Raw genomic sequence first — 25,637 nt, 5'->3', positions numbered from 1 at the left:
TCAGGTTTTCTATTTCTTCCTGGTTCAATTTCGGTAGTTGATACATCTCTAGGAATGCACCCATTTCTTCCAGGTTATCTAATTTGCTGGCATAGAGTTGCTCATCATATGTTCTTATAATTGTTTGTATTTCTTTGGTGTTGGTTGTGATCTCTCCTCTTTCATTCATGATTTTGTTGATTTGGGTCATTTCTCTTTTCTTTTGGATCAGTCTGGCCAGGGGTTTATCAATCTTGTTAATTCTTTCAAAGAACCAGCTCCTAGTTTCGTTGATCTGTTCTACTGTTCTTTTGGTTTCTAGTTCATTGATTTCTGCTCTGATCTTTATGATTTCTCTTCTCCTGCTGGGTTTAGGCTTTATTTGCTGTTCTTTCTCCAGCTGCTTTAGGTGTAGGGTTAGGTTGTGTATTTGAGACCTTTCTTGTTTCTTGAGAAAGGCTTGTATTGCTATATACTTTCCTCTCAGGACTGCCTTTGCTGTATCCCAAAGATTTTGAACAGTTGTGTTTCCATTTTCATTGGTTTCCATGATTTTTTTTAATTCTTCTTTAATTTCTTGGTTGACCCATTCATTCTTTAGTAGGATGCTCTTTAGCCTCCATGTATTTGAGTTCTTTCCGACTTTCCTCTTGTGGTTGAGTTCTAGTTTCAAAGCATTGTGGTCTGAAAATATGCAGGGAATGATCCCAATCTTTTGGTACCGATTGAGACCTGATTTGTGACCTAGGATGTGATCAATTCTGGAGAATGTTCCATGGGCACTCGAGAAGAATGTGTATTCCGTTGCTTTGGGATGGAATGTTCTGAATATGTCTGTGAAGTCCATTTGGTCCAGTGTGTCATTTAAAGTCTTTATTTCCTTGTTGATCTTTTGCTTAGATGATCTGTCCATTTCAGTCAGGGGGGTGTTAAAGTCCCCCACTATTATTGTATTGTTGTCAATGTGTTTCTTTGCTTTTGTTATTAATTGCCTTATATAATTGGCTGCTCCCATGTTCGGGGCATAGATATTTACAATTGTTAGATCTTCTTGTTGGATAGACCCTTTAAGTAGGATATAGTGTCCTTCCTCATCTCTTAGTACAGTCTTTGTTTTAAAATCTAGTTTGTCTGATATAAGGATTGCCACCCCAGCTTTCTTTTGGTGTCCATTAGCATGGTAAATGGTTTTCCACCCCCTCACTTTCAATCTGGGGGTGTCTTTGGGTCTAAAATGAGTCTCTTGCAGACAGCATATGGATGGGTCTTGTTTTTTAATCCAATCTGATAGCCTGTGTCTTTTGATTGGGGCATTTAGCCCATTTACATTCAGGGTAACTATTGAAAGGTATGAATTTAGTGCCATTGTATTACCTCTAAGTTGACTGTTAACTGTCTGTTGTCTGTGTTCGTTTCTGCTCTTTGCTGCTTTTAGGTTCTCTCTTTGCTTAGAGGACCCCTCTCAACATTTCTTGGAGGGCTGGTTTCGTGTTTGCAAATTCCTTTAGTTTTTGTTTGTTCTGGAAGCTTTTTATCTCTCCTTCTATTTTCAATGATAGCCTAGCTGGATATAGTATTCTTGGCTGCATATTTTTCTCGTTTAGTGCTCTGAAGATATCTTGCCAGTCCTTTCTGGCCTGCCAGGTCTCTGTGGATAGGTCTGTTGCCAATCTAATGTTTCTACCATTGTAGGTTACATATCTCTTTTCCCGAGCTGCTTTCAGGATTTTCTCTTTGTCTCTGAGACTCGTAAGTTTTACTATTAGATGTCGGGGTGTTGACCTATTATTATTGATTTTGAGAGGGGTTCTCTGTGCCTCCTGGATTTTGATGCCTGTTTCTTTCCTCACATTAGGGAAGTTCTCTGCTATAATTTGCTCCAATATACCTCCTGCCCCTCTCTCTCTCTTCTTCTTCTTCTGGGATCCCAATTATTCTAATGTTGTTTCGTCTTATCATATCACTTATGTCTCGAATTCTGCCCTCGTGATCCTGTAGTTGTTTCTCCCTCTTTTTCTCAGCCTCTTTATTTTCCATCATTTGGTCTTCTATATCGCTGATTCTCTCTTCTGCCTCATTTATCCTAGCATTTAGTGCCCCCATTTTTGATTGCACCTCATCAATAGCCTTTTTGATTTCCACTTGGTTAGATTTTAGTTCTTTTATTTCTCCAGAAAGGGTTTCTCTAATAACTTCCACGCTTTTTTCAAGCCCAGCTAGTATCTTTCAAGTCATGATTCTGAACTCTAGGTCCGACATCGTACTAATGTCCGTATTGAGTAGGTCCCTGGCTGACGGTACTACCTCTTGTTCTTTTTGCTGACGTGATTTCTTTCGTCTTGTCATTTTGTCCAGAGGAGAATAGATGAATGAGAGAACAAAATGCTAACAGGTTTACAACGTCCCCAGCAAATATACTTTATACAAATCAGAAAAGACCTGAAACCAGGGGAAAAGAAAGGGAAAGAAAGAAAAAAGAAAGAGAAAAAGAAAAAAAAAAGAAAAAAAAAGATAAAAACTAAAACAAAACAATACAAAAAGGCAGGATATGATCAAATATGATCAGGCTAGTGCATAGATCAGTGCCACACACTAGATTTTGGGCGTATTTTGGTCTGTTAGAAAAAAGTGCCTCCTAAAATTTTAAAGGAAGAAAGACATATATGTACAAAATAAGGGTTGATACAATGAAGGGATGGAAGATGACTGTAAAGATGAAAATTATAAAAGATTTTATAAAAGGACTTGGTAAGATAAGTTGTTTGAAAAAAGAAAGAAGATTTAAGAAAAAAAAAAGGAAAAAGGCAGAGAATGTGATCAGGCAGGAGACTAGAACAAAGCCATACACTAGTGATTTAGGGTATATTTCTATCTGTTAGAAGAAACTGTACCTCAAAATTTTAAAGAGAGAACAACTTATATATATATGCCAAAAATAAGGGTAACTACTATGAAGGGATAAAATATGACTCTAAAAATGAAAAATGAAAAATGTTTTTTTTTTAAAAGGGATTTATAAGATGTTGGTTGAAAAAGGGAAAAAGAAAAATAAAAAAAAAGTCAACAAAAATTAACTTTGATGAAATAATGAATCATGGTAAAAAAAAAAAAAAAAAAAAAGCCATGAATCTATGTGCAGTATTCCCCTAGCGCTGGAGTTCTCCTATTCTCCTTGATCGATCAACTTGGTCTTGGCTTGCTGGCTGTTTGTGCTGATCTTCTGGGGGAGGGGCCTGTTGCTGTGGTTTCCAAATGTCTTTGCCGGAGGCGGAATTGCCCCGCCCTTGTCGGTCCGGGCTAAGGAAGCTGCTCCGGTTTGCTCTCAGGAGCTTTTGTTCCCTGCAAGCTCTCGGTACAGCTTTGGAGGACCAGGGCAGAAATGGTGGCCTCCCAATCTCCACTGGGAGGAGCCAAGAACTCGGGGCCCCGCTCCTCAGCGTGCCCCCAGAGAAAAGCAGTCACTTCCGTGTCCCTGGTCTCCGGCTGCACTCCGTGCTCACCCGGCCTGTGATCGAGCGTTGCTATCTCTGGCACCCGACCCCGCGCGGAGTCTCCAAACCCAGCAGATCCCTGCAGTGCGTTCCCGCACCGCTCCTCCCTGGGAAGGAAGGGGATTCTCCCCGGATCTGCTGCTTGTTGGGTCCCTGCTGGGGAAGCCGTGCCCCGACTGGGCCGCAGATCAGAGTTTATGGCAACCCCGAGCTGAGAGCCCGCACTCTGCTCCTATCTGCAGCCGGCTTCCCTGCTCTGATACCTGGGAGCTCTGGCGCACTCAGGCACCCCCGGTCTCTCTGTGACCCCAAGGGTCCTGAGACCACACTGTCCCGGGAGGATTCCACCCCCCGCTTAGCCACTGCAGCGACGTCCCTCCGCCGAGCCAACTTCTAAAAGGTCCGATTTTGTGCTCCGCGGCTCTATCACTTGCCAGAAGCGGCCGGCGGAGGCCCCTCCCCCGCCGTCTATCCTCCCGAATATCGCCTCAGATTCACTTCTGCGCATGCCCTACCTTCCAGTAAGTGGTCGCTTCTCTGTTCAGAGAGTTGTTGCTACTCTCCTGTTCGATCTCCTGTTGAGTTCGTAGGTGTTCAGAATGGTTTGATCCCTATTCAGCTGAATTCCTGAGACCAGACGAAATCTAGGTCTCCTACTCCTCCGCCATCTTGCTCCGCCTCCCCTTTTCGTGTCTTCTTTAGTAAAATACTTAGAAATCCCAGGGCGCCTGGGTGGCTCAGTCTGTTAAGCCTCGGACTTCAGCTCAGGTCAGTATCTCCAGGTCCAGGGCCGGAGCCCCGCCGGGCTCCCAGGTCAGTGGAGAGCCTGCTTCTCCCTCTCCCCCGCCCCTCCCCCTGCTCACTCTCTATTCCAAATACATAAAATTCTTAAAAAAATATTTAGACATCACGTACTTGAAAATTTCCTCAATTATCAGTGGCTGTATGAAGCAAAGACTAAAAGTACACATGAAAAGTGTAAAAACAAATTTGCATTTGGTTTGGTTGAATAACTTGCTCCTGATTATGTCCTCATCAAGGACGCGTAAGTCCTGTGCTGCATTATTTGGTTGTCACTTTCGGTTTTGTTAAATAGCCGAGGCCTTTGTAACTCTTACCACGTGCTGTCGGGCTGGGTCACTGTGTCTATGTCTGAAAATCTCTATATGAAGCACTAAAGTAGGATAAGAAATTACAGCAGCACCATTTTGATGAGTCCAAATGTTTTCAAGGTTGGAAATAAATCTTGACTCAGTGAAAAGAAGCTGAAGACATACAGAAAACACATAGGAAATGACTGAAGTGAGTTCTTCCTGCTCATTTACATTAGAAGTAATGAGCGGATGTCTCCAGTTAAAGGCAGAGCTCCAGTTAGGATTAGTTTTAAAAGACAAGATCCAGCTGCATGCTGTCTCCAGGAGGTTCACCTGGGACCCGGTGACACAAAGAGGGTTAAAGTGAGAGGGTGGAAAAGATCCTCCATACAGACATTAACCAGTGGAGACGTGGTGTGCCATCCCCATATCAGACAAGATGGACCCTAACTCAAGCCCCTTGGAAGAGGCGGGTGAGAGTGAGGGACTGTCTGGGCCGTGTTTAAGAAGAGAGACCCAGAGCCCCTTCAGGAAGCCGGTCCAAACGGGGTCTGACTGCTGGCAGTCTAAAGGTGCTGCTGAGAGAGATTTTCAGGGGTGTAACCCTTTCCCTGGGAGGTATGCAGAGGGATTCCACAGACCTGTGGGGCTCAGGCTGCCCTCTGCAGGCTGAAGGATGTGTGGTGTGCGTGCACAAGCTGGGCAGATCTGGGGAGCCAAGGAGCTGGAATAGGGCAGCTCTAGGGAGAGGCACTGCCCTAGGAGCGGGCTGCTTGGAGCACCGGATATCTGCCTAATTCCAAATGCACATATTCCCCCTAAGGCCCAGCTGGAGGAAGCTGCACATCCTTGCCATTATGGGGCTCCACAGACTCGCTGGGGTACCCTTCAATGAAACAGCTGGGAGCACTGATTGCTGTGCAAGTCAGCATCCCCAGTGTGCAATCAGTCCAAACGTGGAAATCTGCCACCACACAAGGATTTTCAGGGGTGTGCCCCCTCCTTTCAGAAAGTCACTTTGTTGTGGAGGTCGGAACTCCACTGGCTTGTAGGGTCCCGGACACACAAAACTGGTTGATCACTGCATACTGCACACACACGTCCCACACAGGGATGTACCCAGGGATCTGTACAGCGAGAAGTTCAGAAGAAGCCTGGTTTCAGGAGCGGGCAGTTGGGGGTACGTGGAATCTATCCATTTCCAAGCCTGTACTAACTCAAATGTACCTATTTCCTTTGAAGGCTGAGCTGGAGGAGAGTGGGCTTCCTTGGCCGGTGCAGCGGATTAAATGTTAGATAACATGTTATCTCCGTATAGTAGACACCTGTGAGGACTGATGAAGCTGGGGATCGAACAGGCAGATGGTCCTGGGGCTGATAGTCACATTAAAACTGCTGCCAAAGAAATAGTTGTGGGGCTTTGATCCCAACAGCCAGGTGACCAGCAGATGGGTTGGGACCAGGTTGTCCTCCACAGGCCTGAGAGACCCCAGCTGACATTGGCAGGCTGGGGAGGTACCTACTGCTTATGCACAAAATATGGAGGTCCAGATAGGCAGGGACCTGGAACAGGGCAAGAATCTTGAAAGGCTGGGTCTTGGGAGGGGGCTCTTGGGCCCACAAGAACTTACCCTATCCAACAAAAATGTGCTTTGAGACTGAAGGAGAATGGACTGCCTTTCCAGGACCGAGACGACTTGGGCTGCAGGAGTAATCCTCATGGGTACACCTGGGAGCTTTAATTACAGGTAAGCCCTAGAACCTAAGGCAACCATTCTGAATGGGCTGAGCTGTGCAGATTTAAAACTGAGACTCAGAAATATTTTAGGGGGATGAACTTTCCATGGAACGGAGACTATGCACATGGTTGGGAACAAGGAAACTCCAGGCCAGGGAAAAATAAGAAAGGGGTTAAAGTTCAGGGTTTTGGTTACAGTTTTGGATAGCATCAGGGATAGGATTTATGGTTTGGGGGTAGGATTTAATGTTAGGGTACGGGTTAGGGTATGGTCTAGGGTACGGGTTAGGGTTAGGCTACAGGCTAGTGTACGGGTTAGGATTAGGGTATGGGTTAGGGTTAAGGTACGGGTTAGGGTACGGGCTGGGGTACGGGTTAGGGGTTAGGGTTTAGGTGATGGGTATGGGTTAGCGTTAGGGTATGGGTTAGGGTTAGGGTACGGGTTAGGGTTAGGGTACGGGTTAGGGTTACAATATGGGTTAGGGTTAGGGTACGGGTTAGTCTCTGGACCGAGACTTGTGGGAATAAAGCAGTCAGGAGCCCACCTAGGGTTGGGGTTAGGGCCTAGGGGCATGGCAGGTAGAGCTCTCCTGCTCTCAATGCTTTCAGAAGTGTCAAATGGTGCATTTTGCTTTATGGTGTCAGTCTGTGTCCTCCTGTAATGCTCAGGTGGCCCAAATCCCTGGGGCATGGAGCCAGGGACCTAGGGAGAGACCTCTCAGAAGCCACGTGATGGTTAGGGTTAGGGCCCAGGTGCACGGCACCCCTGGTATGCGGGAACTGTGGCGAGCTTGGGTTGGGCAGTGTGTCTTTTTTTTTTTTTATCTTTTTAATTTTTTATTGGGCAGTGTGTCTTGAGGGCGGGAGTCAGGCTGAGTGTCAGGCTCAGGGTTTGCCTCCAGGCGGTGCAGAAAGTTCAGTTTCGCCGGGATGGGCATTCAGAGTTCTGCTCTGAGAGTTTCCCAGAGTTCCGAGTGGTGTGGTTTCCTTCTGGGTGGCAGCCCGAATCCCTTGATAATGCTCGGCTGTCCTGAACACCTGGTGCTTTGGAGCAAGGCTCTGGGGAGAGACGCTCAGAAGCCAACCTAGGGTTAGGCTTAGGACTTAGGGGCATGACAGGCCTTATGTGCTGGTGCTGTGAATGGCCTCAGTGGTCTGAGTTGAGGCCATGGGTCGGGGGGGACTGTCAGGCTCAAGGACTGCGGCCTGGGCACGCTGAAGTCGGGGTTCATTGGGATGGACCGGCGCAGTTCTCCTGCTTGGAATGCTTACTGGAGTTCCCCATGGCACGTTTTCCTTTTTAGTGGCAGGCTGAGTCCTCTGGCGCTGGTCAGGTGTCTGAAGTCCCTGGGGCTTTGGAGCCAGGCTCTGGAGACAGACCGCTCAGAAGCCAACCTAGGGTGAGCCTTAGGGCTGAGGGGCATGACAGGCCTGATGTGCCGGCGCTGTGATGAGCTTCCTGGGGACTGAGTTGAGGCTGTGGGTCGGGGGGAGTGTCAGGCTCAGGGATTGCGGCGTGGGCACGTTGAACTTGGGTTTTGTTGGGATGGACCAGCACAGTTCTCCTGCTCGGAATGCTTACCGGAGTTCCCAATGGCATGTTTTCCTTTGAGGTGGCAGGTTGAGTCCTCTGATACTTGTCAGGTGTCCCAAATCCCTGTGGCTTTGGAGCTAGTTCTAGGGACAGAGCGCTCAGAAGCCAACCTAGGGTGAGGCTTAGGGCTTAGGGGCATGACAGGCCTGATGTGCCAACGCTGTGATGAGCTTCCTGGGGACTGAGTTGAGGCTGTGGGTCAGGGGGGAGTATCAGGCTAAGGGATTGCGGCCTGGGAACATTGAGATCGGGGTTCGTTGGGATGGACCGGCACAGTTCTCCTGCTCGGAATGCTTACCGGAGTTTCCAATGGCACGTTTTCCTTTTTAGTGGCAGGTTGAGTCCTCTGGCACTGGTCAGGTGTCCCCAGTCCCTAGGGCTTTGGAGCCAGGCCCCTGGGGAGACAGACCCTTCAGAAACATCCATAGGGTCACCATTAGGGCCTAGGGGCATGGCAGGCCTGACGTGCAAGGTTGTAGCCGGCTCTGGGAGGTTTATTTTGAGGGCGAGGGTCAGGTTGAGCGTCAGATTTAGGGTTCACCGCCAGAGGGCGCCAAATTTGGGCATTGGCTAGGTTGGGCATTCAGATTTCTCTGGTTCTGAACGCTTTCCGGAATTGAAAGTAGTGTGTTTGAATTCTTTTTGACATTTGAGTCCTCTAGTGTTGCTCAGTTACAGCCACCCCTGGGACTCCGTAGCCAGGGTCCGAGGACAGTCCACTCAGATGCCAAGCTAGGGTGAGGCTTAGGGCCTAGGGGCGTGACAGGTCTGATGTGCCGGCGCTGTGATGAGCTTCCTGGGGTCTGAGTTGAGGCCGTGGGTCAGTGGGGAGTGTCAGGCTCAGGGATTGTGGCCTGGGCACGTTGAACTCGGGGTTCGTTGGGATGGACCGACACAGTTCTCCTGCTCAGAAAGCTTTCCGGAGTTCCCAATGGCACTTTTTCCCGTTTATTGGCAGGCTGAGTCCTCCGGCCCTGGTCAGGTGTCCCCAGTCCCTGGGGCTTTGGAGCCAGGCCCCTGGGAACAGACCCTTCAGAAGCCTCTGTAGGGTCACGGTTAGGGCCCAGGGGCATGGCAGGCCTGACGTGCAAGCACCGTAGCCTGCTCTGGGGGGTCTGTCTTGAGGGAGTGGGCCAGGTTTAGTATCAGGCTGAGGGTTGGCCACCTGAGGGCACCAAATTTGTGCGTTGGCTGGGATGTGCATTCTGAATTCTCTTGTTCGGAACACTCTCTGGAGTTGCAAGTAGTGCGTTTGAATTCCTTTTGGCATTTGAGTCCTCTGATGTCGCTCAGTTACTGCCATCCCTGGGGCTTTGGAGGCAGGCTTCTGGACACAGAAACTTAGAAGCCACCCTAGGGATAGACTTAGGGTGGGTCTAGGGTCATTGGAGTCCTGATTTGGCCACTCTGGGGCAAGCTTTGGGGTATGGGGGATCCAAGTTGGGGGTGTGGGTCAGGGTGAGTTTCAGGCTCAGGGTTCGTGGGCAGGGGGCCTTTGAAAGTGGCATTTCGCTGTGATGGGCATGCAGGGTTCTCGTACTCGGAAAGCTTTGCCCCGAGTTCCCAATGGTGCGTTTTCCTTCTGGGAGACAGGCTGCATCCTCTGGTATTCCTCAGGTGCCTCCGATCCCTGTGGCTTTAGAGCCAGGCCTCTGGGGCCATAGCCCTCAGAAGCCAGCGAGGGATAGGGTGCGGGCCTAGGGGCACGGCAGGCCCGACGTGCCAGCACTGTGGCCTGCTTCTCGGGGGTTTGTCTTGAGGGCGTGGGTCAGGTTGAGTGTCAGGCTCAGGGCTGGCCGCCAGAAGGCGCAAAATTTGTGCGTTCCTTGGGCTGGGCTTTCAGAGTTCTGTTCCGAATGCTTTCCTGAGTTCCCAATGGCGCGTTTTCCTTCCGGGTGGCAGCCTGAGTCCCTCGATATTGCTCAGGTGTCCTGAATCTCTGGGACTTTGGAGTCAGGTTCTGGGGACTGACCCCTCAGCAGCCAACCCAGGGTGAGGGTTAGGACATAGGGGCACGGCACGCCTGATGTGCCAGCGCTGCGTCAAGGTTCCCACGGGTGAGGGTCGAGGGTGTGGGTCAGCATGAGTGTCTTTAGTCAGCGTGAGTGTCTTGCTCCTCTTTTCGGCCAGGGGACCGCTGAAAGTGTGGGTTCGCTGGGGTGGGCATGCAGCGCTCTCCTGCTGTGAATCCTTTCCGGGGTTCCAACCAGCGGGGTTCCTTTCTTGGTGGCAAGCTGAGTCCTCTGGTATTGCTCAGTTGTACCCTGTCCGTGGGGCTCTGGAGCGAGACCTGCGGAAACAAGGCACTCAGGAGCCCACCTAGGGTCGGGGTTAGGGCCTAGGGGCACGGCAGGCATAGCTCTCCTGCTCTCAGCGCTTTCAGAAGTGCCAAATGGTGCATTTTGCTTTGTGGTGTCAGTCTGTGTCCCCTGGTATTGCTCAGGTGGTGCAAATCCCTGGGGCATGGAGCCAGGGACCTAGGGAGAGACCTCTCAGAAGCCATGTGAGGTTTAGGGTTAGAGTTAGGGCCCAGGTGCACGGCACTCCTGGTCTGTGGGAACTGTGGTGAGCTGGGATGGGCAGTGTGTCTTGAGGATGGGATCAGGTTGGGAGTCAGGCTCAGGGTTTGCTGCCAGGCGGCACAGAAAGTGCAGTTTCTCCAGGATGGGCGTTCAGAGTTCTGCTCTGAGTGCTTTCCAGAGTTCACAGTGGTGCGGTTTCCTTCCAGGGGCAGCCCGAGTCCCTTGATGCTGCTTGGGTGTCCCGGATACCTGGTGCTTTGGAGCAAGGCTCTGGGAAGAGACGCTCAAAAGCCAACCTGGGGTTAGGCTTAGAGCTTAGGGGCATGACAGGCCTGATGTGCTGGTGCTGTGAATGGCCTCAGTGGTCTGAGTTGAGGCCGTGGGTCAGGGGGGAGTGTCAGGCTCAAGGACTCCAGCCTGGGTACGGTGAAGTCGGGGTCCCAGATGTGTACTATTTCATGCAGATGAGTGTTCTCCTGGATGCCTGGGCCTGTTCTGGGTGCTGGAGATGTGGTCATCAAGAGACAAGTTGCGTCCTGTCCAGATGCAGTACTTGTCCCAGTGTGAGAGCACGGCAGCCAATCAGAGGGCAACAGCACCCGAGGGCGAGTGTTGTCTCATAAATGAGGTGGTCAGAGAAGGCTTCTCTCAAAGGTGGCCGTTGGCAAACAACAAAGACAAAAATTACCCAAAATACCATCAATTGCTAAGCATGGGCCATGCTCTGAAGTCTTCTTCCTAAAACCATCACCCCAGGACCATGAGACAACATGAGACAAGAGTGCAATCACGAGACGGTGTACAAAACCTCAGCACTCCTCCTACGCGCCGTCGAGACCTTCAGAGTAAGGAGAGCCCAGGGAGACACCACCCATCGTGGGGGACTCCAGGCGGTGTCCTGCAACGGCAAGCACGAGGGGATCTAGACAGAGCTCAGACAGGCTCGTCAGCTGTGACAGTGAGGATGGCAGCCACGGGGGACTCTCCTCCCAGCTCTTCCTCAAGTCTGAATCCACGCTAAGATGTAAAGGGTACCCTAAAGATGCTGTGCAAGAAAACAGCCATTTTCCACTGCTCTTCCCCAGGGTGAACGCAGGCCACCTGTGTCATTCCCAGCCCCTGAAGCCCAGGAGACCCCTGGGGCCAGTCGCTGCCCGGGCCACCTACACTGCACAGGACTGCAGAGGTCTCTGGAAAGTTCTTCCCCACCCTGACGCAAGGCAAACCCGGTCCTGTGGTGACACTGCCCCCTGCTGGCCACGCAGCTACCAACACGGCTTCTGGAGGACGGGGTAAATTTCTGAGATGTCAAGTCATGGTTTCCACCCCCACCGCTTCTGCATTTTCCACTGTGGGACAGTGAAAACACAGGTGCTGGAAACATCAGAGGTGACAGAGAGGGCCCGCCCAGGCCTCCTGTGGAGTCCCCAGCAAGCCAGACGCGGTCCTGCTGTTCTGCTCCCAAGCCCACGTGCTGGCCTCCCCCTGCCTCCCCTCCTCATCACCTGCGCCCTCATCCACTCCCGGGGCAGGGTGTCCTCACCGAGGGAGCATGGCACCTCTTGCTCCATGCAGATGCAGACATGCTCTGGGAACCCCTCCACCCCAGAGGCTAAAGTGAGCACCCGGATGAACACCCATCTGTCATCGTGGAGGTGGTCCCACTCCTTCCACACACACACCGTCTGTGACTGACAGGCGAGGCCACACATCCTGAATCTAGGTGCTGCTGAGAACGTGTCTGTGGATGTGGTGAAGGCCCAGCACCAGCTGACTTTATGTGAGGCTTCCCTGAGGAGGAAGACGTGCGGCCTGTGGTCAACAGCCTTGGCCTGTGCCCTTCCTGATGGCGGGCCCTGTGGAATCCACACTCACCTAGCCTCCTGCTGCTGGACCACGGCCACAGAGGCCCTGGCACGCACTTCCTGCTCCTCTCCAGCCCTGTCTGCACCTGGACATGCGGGGTCAGAGCAGGCCCAGCAAGCCTCTTCTCCCCTGCATGGAGTGTGCTGGCATCCCCCACCTGGCACGCGACACTCTCTCCGAAACCACCAGGTACACAGAAAACCCACGAATGTGGTGGACCATGAGAAGAGGGACTGTGGGGGCCCGGCACTGTGCCTGGCACGGGGAGTTCTCCATCAGCAGAATCAATGGCTGAAGGCGCTCTGCATCAGGCCTAACAGCCCCAGCCCCCCAGGGGCAAACCGCAGGGTGGAGGCACCGACGGCCTGGCCTGATGCCTCCCTCATCAGGGTCTTGGGTTCGCTGGTACTGCCCACCCTTCTCGGCCCCTTTATGGGCTTCCCAGTCCTGCCTTGAGAAGGGCCAAAGAAAAATCTGGAAATGCCAAAAAATTACCTGTTTACATTAATACTTCCAAAATTTTGGTGCTTATGGGACAGATCTATTTTCAGGTAAATTTCTTTTGAAACGTGAAGCCATGTAGAAAAACATCAAAATATTCATGTGTTAGGGAACCAGGTTACATATTAGCACTGAAATCAATCACTTCAGAACAAAAAGAAGCAAACATATCTCTTATTGTAACAGACATCCAGCAATCAAAGTCAATAAGGAAAGACTACTAGCCTGTTAGAAAAATCACAATAACACAGACATAAGATCACCTATGGGAAAATAATGTATTTTATGACTCTGCCATTCTTAAGATGGGTGCAGAAACAAACTTAAGGGGAATTTACCCAATTAAGGATTTCTGTAAAGGAGAATGACAGTCTGGCAGAGGTGGTAGCTTCTAAAGCCAACAGGGATGCATACCTACAACATGGACTGAACAAACAGCACAGCAGAATAAAAAAACAAAAACCACAGAATAGGCAATCCACAGAGAAACATGTGAAGCCCAAAAGCAAATAAGGAGCGTCAGATGCTCCACGTCACAATCAATCAGACATGAAAATAAAGACACCAGCAAGATGCCACCGGATACCATCAGGACGGCAAATCTGAGAAGTCAGATGACCCCAGGCTGCTGTGGGCGAGGCTGGGGCTGGGCCTGCGACCTGGGACCCTTGCGACCCCTGGCCATGCCCAGCTCCGTGCTCCCCAGAGACACTCGGAGGACAGCACACCTCACCAACAGTGGAGGCCTGCAAACCCACAAAAACTATGCTGCAGTTTTCAGAGATTCTGATTCCTAAACATGTCCCTGGAAGGCGGGCTGGGATGACCCAGACTGATGCCAAGGTCAGGGGTGGAGGGACTGGACACCCACCAGGGTGGGCAGCTAGGTGCCCTGAGTCACACAGAGGAAAGGGGGAATCGCCTACCGTGGAGCCTTCCTCTGTTCTGAAAGTGCCACCGAGCCTTGCTGAGCTCAGGGGAAACCCACACAGCCGTCCAGTGTGTGATACACCCGCGCTCCGGGACTCACACAGTCTGAGGTTGCAGGTACTGAGGAAAACGGTCTGAAGTGTTCTCATTTACAAACAAACGGACAGTCTGCACTGGTGCACAGAACCAGCAGATGCTATCAGCGACGCAGCACGTTAACGGTGTACCACAGGCCGCGCCCCTGGAGACCGACGCGCACTCACCCACCTGCCAGTCATAGCAGCCCTTCTCTGCTGGGGAAGACGTGCTGGCACTTCCGGGTGTCAAGCCACCTTCTAACAACTCCATCTTCTTGCTGAACTGCACCTCCAAAATGGGGACAGCCTCGGGCATCTTGGCGGATATCAGGTGATAAGCTATGTCTGGCTTCCCGATGAACCGTTGGCGGATGCTAATTTCATAAGGTGTGTGAACCTTAATGTCGTCTATATCTTCTCTTTCAAATCTATGCATGAGCAAAGAACTCGAGTCATGGATTTCCAACCCGGACACAAGGATGGTGAGACTTCCTGCTTTAACATGAGATGCTGTTCCCTGGGAGATAACAGCAGGAATTCGGACCACTACCCCTTCTTTTCCAAGAGCTTTGGGACTAGCCGTTGAGGTGCCCCCCTTGGGCTTTGTTTCTGCTGGCATCTTCCAAAGCTTGGAGCTAAAGGGCCACCAAGAAGGGGACTCCAGCTCCGTCGGCAACCTAAAAGACCAAACAAAACACAGAAACACAGTCAACTGAGTTTTAATGTTTTCCTGAAGACTGTTAACCATTTTGTAGTGTTCTTTTCCACAAGCACTCCGTGAAGCGGAAGAGCAGGAATTACTATCCGTGTGTTTTAGAAAAGAAAACTGAGGCTAAGAGCAGGATCTCGTAGGCCTACGGACACAAAGCCCATCAGTAGTAAACACAAAACATGAACACACGTCTTCTGACTAGAACGATGCCCTTTTCACATTGGACCCTGGGTAATTCTGACTCAAAACAAATCCTGACCTCAATCTGGAACTTTCTGCCGTAATCTCTCCTTTCCAACGTGGTAACAAGCATGTGTGGCTACTGGGCATCCAGAGTGTGGCTCATATAACGAGGGACTGAATTTTCAACTTAAGTACATGTGACTAGTGGCTACCACAGTGGATGGCACCACTGTAACGTACCCACGAATACAAAGAGATCTACCTTGTAGCAAAAGTAAAAAAGGAAGCAGGAAAAGAAAAGCAAAAGAACAAAGATCAAATGGTATCGACAGAAAATAAATATCAAGATGGTGGATAGACTCAACCATATTAGTAATTATACTAAATGTAAATAGACTAAATCCTCTAATTTAAAGGCAGACTCTCAGTCTGGATTAAAGAAAAAGCCACCAAGACACAGCTATGTCTTGTTTATAAAAGACACTGAAATATAAGGACACAGAAACATCAAAAGCAAAGGGACTGGAAAAAAGACATATTGTGCCGAAAATAAACTCTAAGACAGGGAGTGTTACCAGGGATAAAGACAGACAATACATAATAATAAGAGAGTCAATTTGACAAAAAGACTTAATACTAAACATGTATATCTAACACAATTTCAAAATTCATTAAGCAAAAATTAACAAAACTAAAAGGAGAAATAGACAATCACAGTTGTAGATTTCAACAAATTTCTCTCCATAATTAACACAGCAAGAAGACAAAAATGATGAGTAAGAATATAAACACTATTTAATCTACTCAGGCTGACTGGTATTTATGGAAACATCATCCAACCGCTGAATACACACCCTTTTAAAGTATATTCAAAACTTTAAAAAAGAGTATAACACGTCTCAATAAATTTCAAGTATACCATCTGTCCCCAAAGAAATGAAATCTGAAATTAATGACAAAAGACTAATAGAAAGTCCTCAAATATTTGGAGATTAAGCACAATTCTGAATAAAGGGAATTGGACAATATCTGAAGTGAATGAAACAAAACAATATGCAGGAAATGGCAGGATGCAAATAGAGCAGTCACGAGGAAAATTTATAGTTCTCAATGCATGTATCTGAAAACTTCTCAGAAAGGTTTATAATCAGTGATTTAAGCTTCTGTTGCGAAAAGTTATAAATTAAACCCAGAGTAGAAGAACGGAAAAGCAGAAATCAATGAAACTGAAAACAGAAAAAAGAAAATATTAACAAAGCCAAACGTTGGTTCTTTGAAGTAATTTTTAAAAATTAAACCCAAAAGTTGGTTCTTCGAAGTAATTTTTAAAAATTAAACCCTTACAAGACATGAACAAGAATAAAACAAAGAGGGGTGCCTGGGTGGTTCAGTCGGTTAAGCGTCTGCCTTTGGCTCAGGTCATGATCCCACGGTCCTGGGATCCCCCGCATCAGGCTCCCTGCTCTGTGGGGAGGCTGCTTCTCCCTCTCCCTCTCCTGCTCCCCCTGCTTGTGCCCTCTCGCTCTCTGTCAAATAAATAAATAAAATCTTAAAAAAAAAAAGAATAAAGCAGGACGCCTGGGTGGCTCAGTTGGTTAAGCGACTGCCTTCAGCTCAGGTCATGATCCCGGAGTCCCGGGATCGAGTCCCACATCGGGCTCCCTGCTCGGCAGGGAGTCTGCTCCTCCCTCTGACCCTCTTCCCTCTCGTGCTCTCTATCTCTCATTCTCTCTCTCTCAAATAAATACATAAAATCTTTAAAAAAAAAAAGAACAAAGCAAAGAAAATGCACATTACCAATATCAGGAATAAAAAGGGAGGCATCACCATAGATCCCCTGGAAAGCCTTCTAGGGGATATCATACCCAACTTTACACCAATAAATGGGACAACTTATATGAAATAGACAAAATACTCAAAACACCCAACCTTCCAAAACTGAAGCAAGAAGTAGTTTAAGAATATGAACACCCATAACAAAGTGGTAGCAAGAGAAATTTAGAAAAAAAAATCACATTTACAAATGTACTAAAAATAATAAAATACCTTAGGGATAAATTTAACCAAGGAAATGAAAGACTTGTACTCTGAAAATTATCAGACCTTGATTAAAAACAAACAAACAAACAACAAACTAAAGACGACACAAGGAAATGGAAATACGTGCTATGCTCATGGACCGGAATAATTAATACTGTGAAAATGTCTATAATTCCCAAAGCAATCAACAGATTTAACGCAATCCCTATCAAAATACCAAGAGCATTTTCCACAGAACTAGAAAAATACTAAAATTTGTATGGAACCACAAAAGACCTCAACTAGCCAAAGCGATCTTGAGAAAGAAGAACAAAGCTGGAGGTAGAGGTATCAGAATCACAGATTTCAGGATATACTACCAAATTGTAGTAATCGTAACAGTACACAGTACTGACACAAAAGCAGACACACCGATCAAAGGAATACAACAGAGAGCCCAGAAATACACCCACACTTACACGGTCAATTAATCTATGACGAAGGAGGCAAGAATATACAACAGGGAAAGGACAGTCTCTTCAACAAATGGTGGTGTGAAAACTAGACAGCCACATGCAAAAGAATGAAATAGGACTCTTTCTTACACCATACACAAAAATTAGCTCAAAATGGATTAATGGATTAAATGTGAGACTTGAATCCATAAAACTCCTAAAAGAAAACATATACAGTAAAATCGCCTTGACATCCGCCTTGGTAACATATTTATGGATATGTCTTTTTAGGCAATGGAAAGAAAAGTGAAAACAAACTGTTGGGACTACATCAAAATAAAAAGCTTCTGCACAGCAAAGGAAATCATTGACAAAACAAAAAGGCAATCTACTGAATGGGAAAAGTTATTGGCAAATGATACATCTGATAAGAGATTAATATCCAAAATATATAAAGAACTTATACAATTCATCACCAAAACAAATGAACAATCCAATTAAAAAATGGGCAGAGGATCTGAATAGGCCTTTTCCCAAAGAAGACATCCATGTGGCCAAAAGACACATGAAAAGATCTCAACATCACTCATCATCAGGGAAATACAAATGAAAACCACATTGAGATATCACCTCACACCAGTCTGAATGGCTAAAATTAACAACACAGGAGGGCGTTGCGGCTAAGCTCCTGTGCGGCGGCAGTGTAGGCAGCGGCTGCAGCAAGAGAGTTTGGCGCGATGTCTCACACCATTTTGCTGGTACAGCCTACCAAGAGGCCAGAAGGCAGAACTTATGCTGACTATGAATCTGTGAATGAATGCATGGAAGGTGTTTGTAAAATGTATGAAGAACATCTGAAGAGAATGAATCCCAACAGTCCCTCTATCACATATGATATCAGTCAGTTGTTTGATTTTATTGACAATCTGGCAGACCTCAGCTGCCTTGTTTACCGAGCTGATACCCAGACATACCAGCCCTATAACAAAGACTGGATTAAAGAGAAGATCTACGTGCTCCTTCGTCGGCAGGCCCAACAGGCCGGGAAATAGCTGAGTTAGAAGCAGTGGGGGCTGGGGGTGGGCTTGGAACACAGGTGTGTACAGCGTGCTGCAGTGGCGGCTCTGTATTATAGTAATCCTGTCTCCATCTTGGTGTACTCTAGCCAGGATGGAAGGTATTAGATGAAATGTGAGGATCTTGTTCAATCTGAAACCCCCATTGCCCCCTTCCCCTCCCTTTTTTTTTTTACTTAAACATTTTTATGATAATTTAGATGGAAGTTGTTTGTCAGTTAATCTTGGTTCCAATCCTTCAAACTGTTCATATCTACTTTATAACAGTCGCTGTACTAACCCTTCAGGTTGGGGTGGGGGGGTAGTGACAGTTTAGTTACATGCTCAAGATAAAGTCTTAGTGAAAAATGAATAAATGTTCTTTAAATTTTCAAAAAAAAATTAACAACACAGGAGACAACAGGTGTTGGTGAGGATGCAGAGAAAGGTGAACGCTCTTGCACTGTTGAAGGGAATGCAAACTGGTACAGCCACTCTGGAAAACAGTAGGGAGGTTCCTCAAAAATTAAAAACAGAATTACCATATGATCCAATAATTCCACTCCTGGGTATTTACCCAAAGAAAATAAAAACACTAATGATAAAGATATCTACACCCCTATCTCTACTGCAGCATTATTTACAATATCCAAAATACGGAGGTAACCCATGGGTCTCCCTAGATGGATAATGAAGATGTGACACACACACACACACAGTGGAATATTACTCAGCCACAAAAAAGAATGAAGTCTTGCCTTTCGCAAGCATGTGGATGGAGCTAGAGGGTATTAATGCTAAGTGAAATAAGCCAGAGAAAGACAAACACTACATGACTTCACTTATATGTAGAACCTAAAAAACTAAGCAAACGAACAAACAAAAAGCAGAAACAGACCCATAAATACAGAGAACTGATGGCTGCCAGAGGGGAGAGGGTTGGGGGAGGGGCAAAATGGATGAAGGGGAGTGGGTGATACAGGCTTCCAGTATGGAACAAATAAATCATGGAGAGAAAAGGTACAGCATAGGGAACATGGTCAACGGTATTGTAATACCAACACAGATGGAAGCTACACTTGTGGTGAGTATAACATTAATTTGTCAAATCACTATGTTGTCCATCTGAAATTAACAGAGCATTGTGTATCAACTATACTTCGACTAAAAAAAGGGGGGCATGGATGTCCACCCTCAGTTGGCTATACTGTGGTGTGCTTTCCCCAACTGGAGCAGTGTCAGAAAAAGTACATGAGGAGCCTCAACATCCACCCTTACCTGGCTGCAGGAGGACTCCTTCCCCTAAGTGGGATGGTGGTAGGGAAGGCCACATGAAGAGCCATCAGTAACAAGGGAAACCTTACTGGCTCAGTGGAGGGGGACGGTAACAAGACCCCCCCAATTCTCCCAGCTAGGGCACAGTTATGAGGAAGCTTGAAATCCCACTCCCAGCCAGCAGCAACAGGTGTCTGTTCCTATCCCAAGGCACAAACAAGGGCCACGTGGGGAATTGGGGCTCTCATCCTCACACGGCAGTAAGAGGAATCAGCTTCCCTTCTCCTTCCCTTCTTTCCCTCTTTCCTTTAAGAGAGAAAGAGAGAGAGTGGCGGAGGGAGAGAGAGAATCTCAAGCAGTCTCATCGCCCAGCATGGAGCGCAACGTGGGGCTTCATCGCACCACCCTGAGATCACGGCCTGAGCCGAATTAAGAGTCAAAGGGTTAACCCACTGAGCCACCCAGGCGCCCCAAGAGGAAATAGCTTCTTACTCCTGGGGCACCATGTCGGGGAAAGCTCTGCTAAAACAGAAAAACAAGATTCAGAGTCTTAATACCCAAAATGTCCAGGATACAATGAAGAATCGCCATGCCAAGAAGCAGGAAAATCTCTTCTTAAATAAAAAATAGAAGCAAATGCCAAAACCAGGATGAAACTGATGGAATTACTGGACAAGAATTCTAAAGCACCATCATAAAAGTATTTCCACAAGCAATTATGGACATGCTGGAAATAAATTAAAAACCACAAAGTCTTAGCAGAGATACAGAAGACACAATAAAGTATCCGGAAATTTTTGAACTTAGAAATACAATAACCGATAAAAAAAAATGGGTAGACGTAGACTGCAGCCTGAGATGACAGATAAAAGAATCTGTGAAATTAAAGATCAAAGAACAGAAGTTACCCAATCCGAACAACAGAGAGAAAATACTAAAAACAACAATGACAACAAACCCAAGGGTCCAAAACAAAAGACTGAACACTCATCACCACCACTCCAGCAGGAGAAGAGAAAGAGTGTGGGGCTGCAAAAGGACTCAAACAAATAATGGCTGAACATTTCCCAAGTTAGGCAAAAAAACACATAAATAAGCCGATAGAGTGAAAAAAAAAAAAAAAAACCTAATCAGACCCCCACAGCATAAAACCAAAGAAATTACCGTGAAGTTATGTTAAACAAAGAAAAGATCCTGACAGTGGCATGAGAGACCTCACCTACAGGAGAAAACCAGTTTGAATGGCAGCGCACTTCTCGTCAGAAACCATGGAGCCAGAAAGAAGTGGCGCAATGGTTTTCAGTGCTCAAAGAAAAGAACTGTCAGTTCAAAATTCCACAATGAGTGAAACTTTTGTTCAGGAATAAAGAAGAAATTGAGTTATTCTCGGAGGAAGAAAACCCACAAAGAAATTGCTGCCCTAAAAGAATGTCTTGAAGAAGTCGATGGATCAGAAAGGAACTGATAAGGGCAGGAATCCTAGAACATGAGGAAGGAGGGTAGAGAAACAGAAAGAGTACAGATATAGGGAAATAAAATGCACTTGCTTTTTACTTTTGAGCTGGCTAAAATATGTATGGCACTTGAAGTAAAAATTACAAAATTGATGTGGTTCTCAAATAGGTAAATGAAGTTAAGATAATTAACTTACAGAGGATTATATGAATCTGGTGGGGTAAACAGACATAAAGACAGTGGTTAGGTTTCTACACACCGCTCAATTGGGTAAAATGTCAACACCAGGGGTGCCTGGGTGGCTCAGTCATTAAGCGGCTGCCTTTGGCTCAGGTCATGATCCCAGGGTCCTGGGATCAAGCCCCGTATTGGGCTCCCTGCTCTGTGGGAAGCCTGCTTTTCCCTCCCCCACTCCCCTGCTTGTGTTCCCTCTCTCGCTGTGTCTCTCTGTCAAATAAATAAATAAAATCTTTAAAAAAATGTCAACACCAGCACACTGTGACCAATTATGCATATACAACATAATACCTAGAGTGTCCGATGAAGAATATATGTAAGGACTTACATTCACAACAGTGTAGGTAAGTCACAATGGAATTATGAAGTAATATTCAGGTAACCTACAGGAGGCAGGGGGGAAAAAAGAAATGAGCAACAGAGGTAACAAGTAACACAAAAAATAAAACAGCAGATTTAAGTGTTTTTACACCACACTAATAATTACATTGCTAGGATGGCAAAACTGCTCCAGGTTCAGTCCAATTTCTATCAAAATCCCAGCTGGCTCTTGTGCAGAAACCGGCCAGTTAATCCTGAAATTCATATAGAAATGCAAGGGACCCAGAATAGCCAACGATCTTGAAAAAGAATAAAGTTGGTTGACTCCCACTACCTGAGTGCAAAGCTTACTACAAAGCTATGGAAATGAAGATGGTGTGGTACTGCCATAGGGTCCACACGTGGATCAATGATAGAACTCAGTCTAGAAACAAGCCTTTACGTGCAGGGTCAGCTGGTCTCCAGCAAGGACAACAAGACAATTCAACGGGGAAACACTGAATTGAAATATTGCTGAGACTACTGGATATCCACATAAAAAGAAAAGAAGTTGGGCCCATTTCTCATACCATGAACTGCAAGTGGATCACAGACCTAAACAGAAAGGCTAAAAAAGAGTTAACCTCTGTGACTTTGGATTTGGCAATGAATCAGATATGACACCAAAGGCAAATGATGAAAGAAAAACAGATACACTTTAAATCTTTTAGGCCTGCATCCAGCCAGGTCTGGGCCACAGGCAGGAGAGATGCAGTCAGGCCCTGGGATGCTGGTATCTGGAGGAGGAGTCGAGGGTGTGGCCACGAAGAGGGCCCGGGTGCACGTGTGCCATAGTCCTCTCCCACGGTCAGACCACATGCTCCAGGGAGGTAAGTCTGCTTGGCAGTGTCTGAAGAAGGGAAACTGCAAAGCTCTGGAAAGCTCATTTTTTGAATATAAAAGATCAATGTTGGATGCTGGATCAAGATCGGGAGGAAGAAAAGGACATGTGGTACTGTTATGTTGAAACCACAATGAAAACAACAAAGGATTTTCTCTGGTCCCTTAAAACAGAGAAGCCAAAACAGGACACAGATGTTTTGCTACATCTGTTGGGTTGGACTAGTTTTTCCCACCATGAACATGGGAGAAACTGGATGAGTTCTGTTTTTGAATATATATATACATATATACACATATATATATATATATATATATTACATAAGTAAATGAATCTCTTCCTCTAAGTTATTTTGAGAAGAAAAAATTAACTGAACAGTTATGAGCTGGGAGCATCATAATGTGTTTTGAGAATTGTTCTAAAGCACAAAAGTGGGGCACCGGGATGGTTCAGTCCATAGAGCATGTGGCTCTTGATTCCTGGGGTCATGAGTTCAAACCCTACATATGGCACAAGATTAGTGTAAAAAAAAATCTAAAGCACAAAAAGTGGAAAGATTGTTATTTTCAAACTTGAATCTTCAACCAAATGACACAATTTGTACATCCTTTGTGAATATTATGAAGGCCACTGATGGGACTCAATTTTAAGTCTAATTTAAGTTTAAAATTGATAACATGCAGTCTGAGGAGAAAATGTCTATTGGGAAAGTTGAGGTAAAACTTTCTTTTACTCAATCTTTTTTTTAAATTATTTTATTTATTTATTTGACAGAGAGAGACACAGCGAGAGCAGGAACACAAGAAGGGGGAGTGGGAGAGGGAGAAGCAGGCTTCCCGCCAAGCAGGGAACCCAAAGCAGGGTTCGATCCCAGGACCCTGGGACCATGACCTGAGCCGAAGGCAAGCGCTTAACCAACTGAGCCACCCAGGCGCCCCTCAATCTCTCTTAATTAGTTCAAAAATAAATTGTGTTTGATTCCTTGGAGAAAAAAAAATTCTCTGCTTCAAAAAATATCTTCAAGAAAGTAAAATGGGGGCGCCTGGGTGGCACAGTTAGTTAAGCGTCTAATTCTTGATTTTGGCTCTTGTTCATGATCTCAGGATTGTGGGACTGAGCCCCGTGCTCAGTGGGGAGTTTGCTTGAGATTCTCTCTCTCCCTCCCCACTCCATATCTAAAATAAATAAATAAATCTTAAAAAAAAAAGAAAAGAAAATGACAATCCACAGAAAGGGAGCAAATATTTTCAAATCATGTATCTGATAAAGGGACTTTTATCCAGAACTCTGTAAGAACTCTTAACAACTTCTATAAAGAACTCTTATAAACTCCATAATAAAAACACAACCACATAAAAAATGCTCAAAGAATCTGAAAACAAAATACACATATGGACAAAAAGCATATGAAAAGATGCTCATTATCACTAGGAAAATGAAAGTCAACCACCCAGTGAGACACCACCTCACACCCACTAGGAGAGTTATAATGAAAAAGATAGATAACAAGTGTTGTGAGGTTGTGGAGAAACTGGAGCCCCTCATACATTACTGGTGGGGATGTAAAATGGTGCAGCCACTTTGGAAAACAATTGGTCAGTTTCTCAAAATGTTAAAGAGACCCAGGAATTTCCCTTCCAAGGGAAAGGAAAACAAACATCCAAAGCAGCACTATTCATAATAGCAACAAAGCAGAAACAAGAAAATGCCCGTCAAAACTGGTCGAGGGATAAACAAAATATGATAGATCATACAACAGAATATTAGCCAGAAATATAAAGCAACAGGGCGCCTGGCTGGCTCAGTCAGTAGAGCATGGGACTCTTGCTCTGAGGGTTGTGAGTTCAAGCCCCATGTTGGGCATGGAGCCTACTTTAAAAAAAAAAAAAAAAGAACAAATAAGAAGTAACAAAGTACTGATCTATCCTACAACCAGGATGAACCTCAAAAACATGATGCATATGTGACCTCTCTAGAAGAGACAAATCTACACAGAAAGAGTAGATCAGTGGTGACCTGGGCAGGGCAAGAACAGAGTGACTGCCAAAGGGCTTGAGGCAACTTCTGGGAGTGACGGAACTGTCCTAAATTTGGACTATAGTGATGTCTGCACAACTCTGTAAATCTACCAAAAATCATTGAATTGTTCAAATAAAATGAGTAAATTTTATGGTATGTAAATGAGAAGACTGTTTTAAAAAAATCTACAAAGACACCTCAGAATAAAACATCAGAATATCTAGGAAAGGGGGAAAACAGTAGCCACAATCCTACACAATTTAGCAATAACATACACTAGGAAGACAATGGAAAACATCCTCAAAGTCCTGAGCTACATAGGGCTCAACTGTGAAGAGCCAAACTGTCATTCAAGAGTGCCACTTTCCAACACGTGAACACCAAGGCCACACTATTTACTCACAGATGCCAATGGAAATACAACCAAACTACTTACAACTAGATTCCAGCAAACTCCTGATATCAAAACCAGGTTGCCAATTTGTCTTCATTTCATTTAAAGAGAGATACGGAATTCCAGGAAGTAGGAAGCAGTATAATCCAGATTTTTAGTATACACACAGACACACACACACAGACACACACACACACACACACACACACATTTGTTTTCTTCGAGTTCTATGGGGCCCTTTTGCTGCTTTTGATCGCAGAGAGGCTAGCATAGGGGTTTCAACCACCATGAACTGAAGCAGCTTTCCAGCTAGAGAATTCAAAGAGACAAGCCCTATTTCCTTTTCCCTTCATGGGAGCCAGATATCTAAGAATGGAGACACAAGGGAAGAGAAATTTCAATGAACACACACAAGAAAGACATGGTTCACAAAAATAGTTTGGAAAAGACTCAAAGCTCAACAACTCACCCAGAAGGATAAACTTATAAAGATCCACAAGGAGATACATCATAGTTAAAGTGTTGAAACCCAAAAACAAAAACAGAGTTTTGAAAGCAAGAAGAGACAAGCAACCTGCCACATTCAAGAGATTCACAGTAAGAAGCAGTCCAATGTAATCAATCAACCAACCACCAAGTAGCTGGCTGAGGAGCCTAGACAACACAGCCATACTGGAGACTCCGTGTTGCTCTCCAGATTGGGTGTGCAGCAGCGGCCGTGGCCAGGCTGGCCTTGGTGAGTTGAAGTCCATGTTGCTGAGACCCATTATGACTTCCATCTCTGTCACCGTGGTCACTTTGCTCATGGGCCTACTGGGCAACTGCAGGAGATGCTGGGGA

At 46.3% G+C, this 25,637-nt stretch overlaps 2 protein-coding genes across 2 annotated transcripts in view; one reads left to right on the top strand and one right to left on the bottom strand.

Moving 5' to 3' along the window:
• LOC113936884 overlaps positions 1–25,637 on the bottom strand; it is a 76,018-nt gene that overhangs the window by 38,304 nt on the left and 12,077 nt on the right. Inside the window, 1 exon segment of the mRNA XM_035726291.1 lies at positions 13,983–14,469. Coding sequence (XP_035582184.1) covers positions 13,983–14,469 — 487 coding nt within the window.
• On the top strand, positions 17,867–18,504 carry LOC118356736 (enhancer of rudimentary homolog). The gene has a single exon (XM_035726293.1). It carries the CDS (start codon positions 17,899–17,901, stop codon positions 18,211–18,213), a length of 315 nt encoding a protein of 104 aa, XP_035582186.1. The 5' UTR covers positions 17,867–17,898; the 3' UTR covers positions 18,214–18,504.

Source organism: Zalophus californianus, chromosome 2 (genome assembly GCF_009762305.2).
Source record: "Zalophus californianus isolate mZalCal1 chromosome 2, mZalCal1.pri.v2, whole genome shotgun sequence".
Lineage (NCBI taxonomy): Eukaryota > Metazoa > Chordata > Mammalia > Carnivora > Otariidae > Zalophus > Zalophus californianus.
The sequence above is the reverse complement of the archived record's forward strand: the minus strand, read 5'-3'. Positions and strand labels throughout refer to the sequence as shown.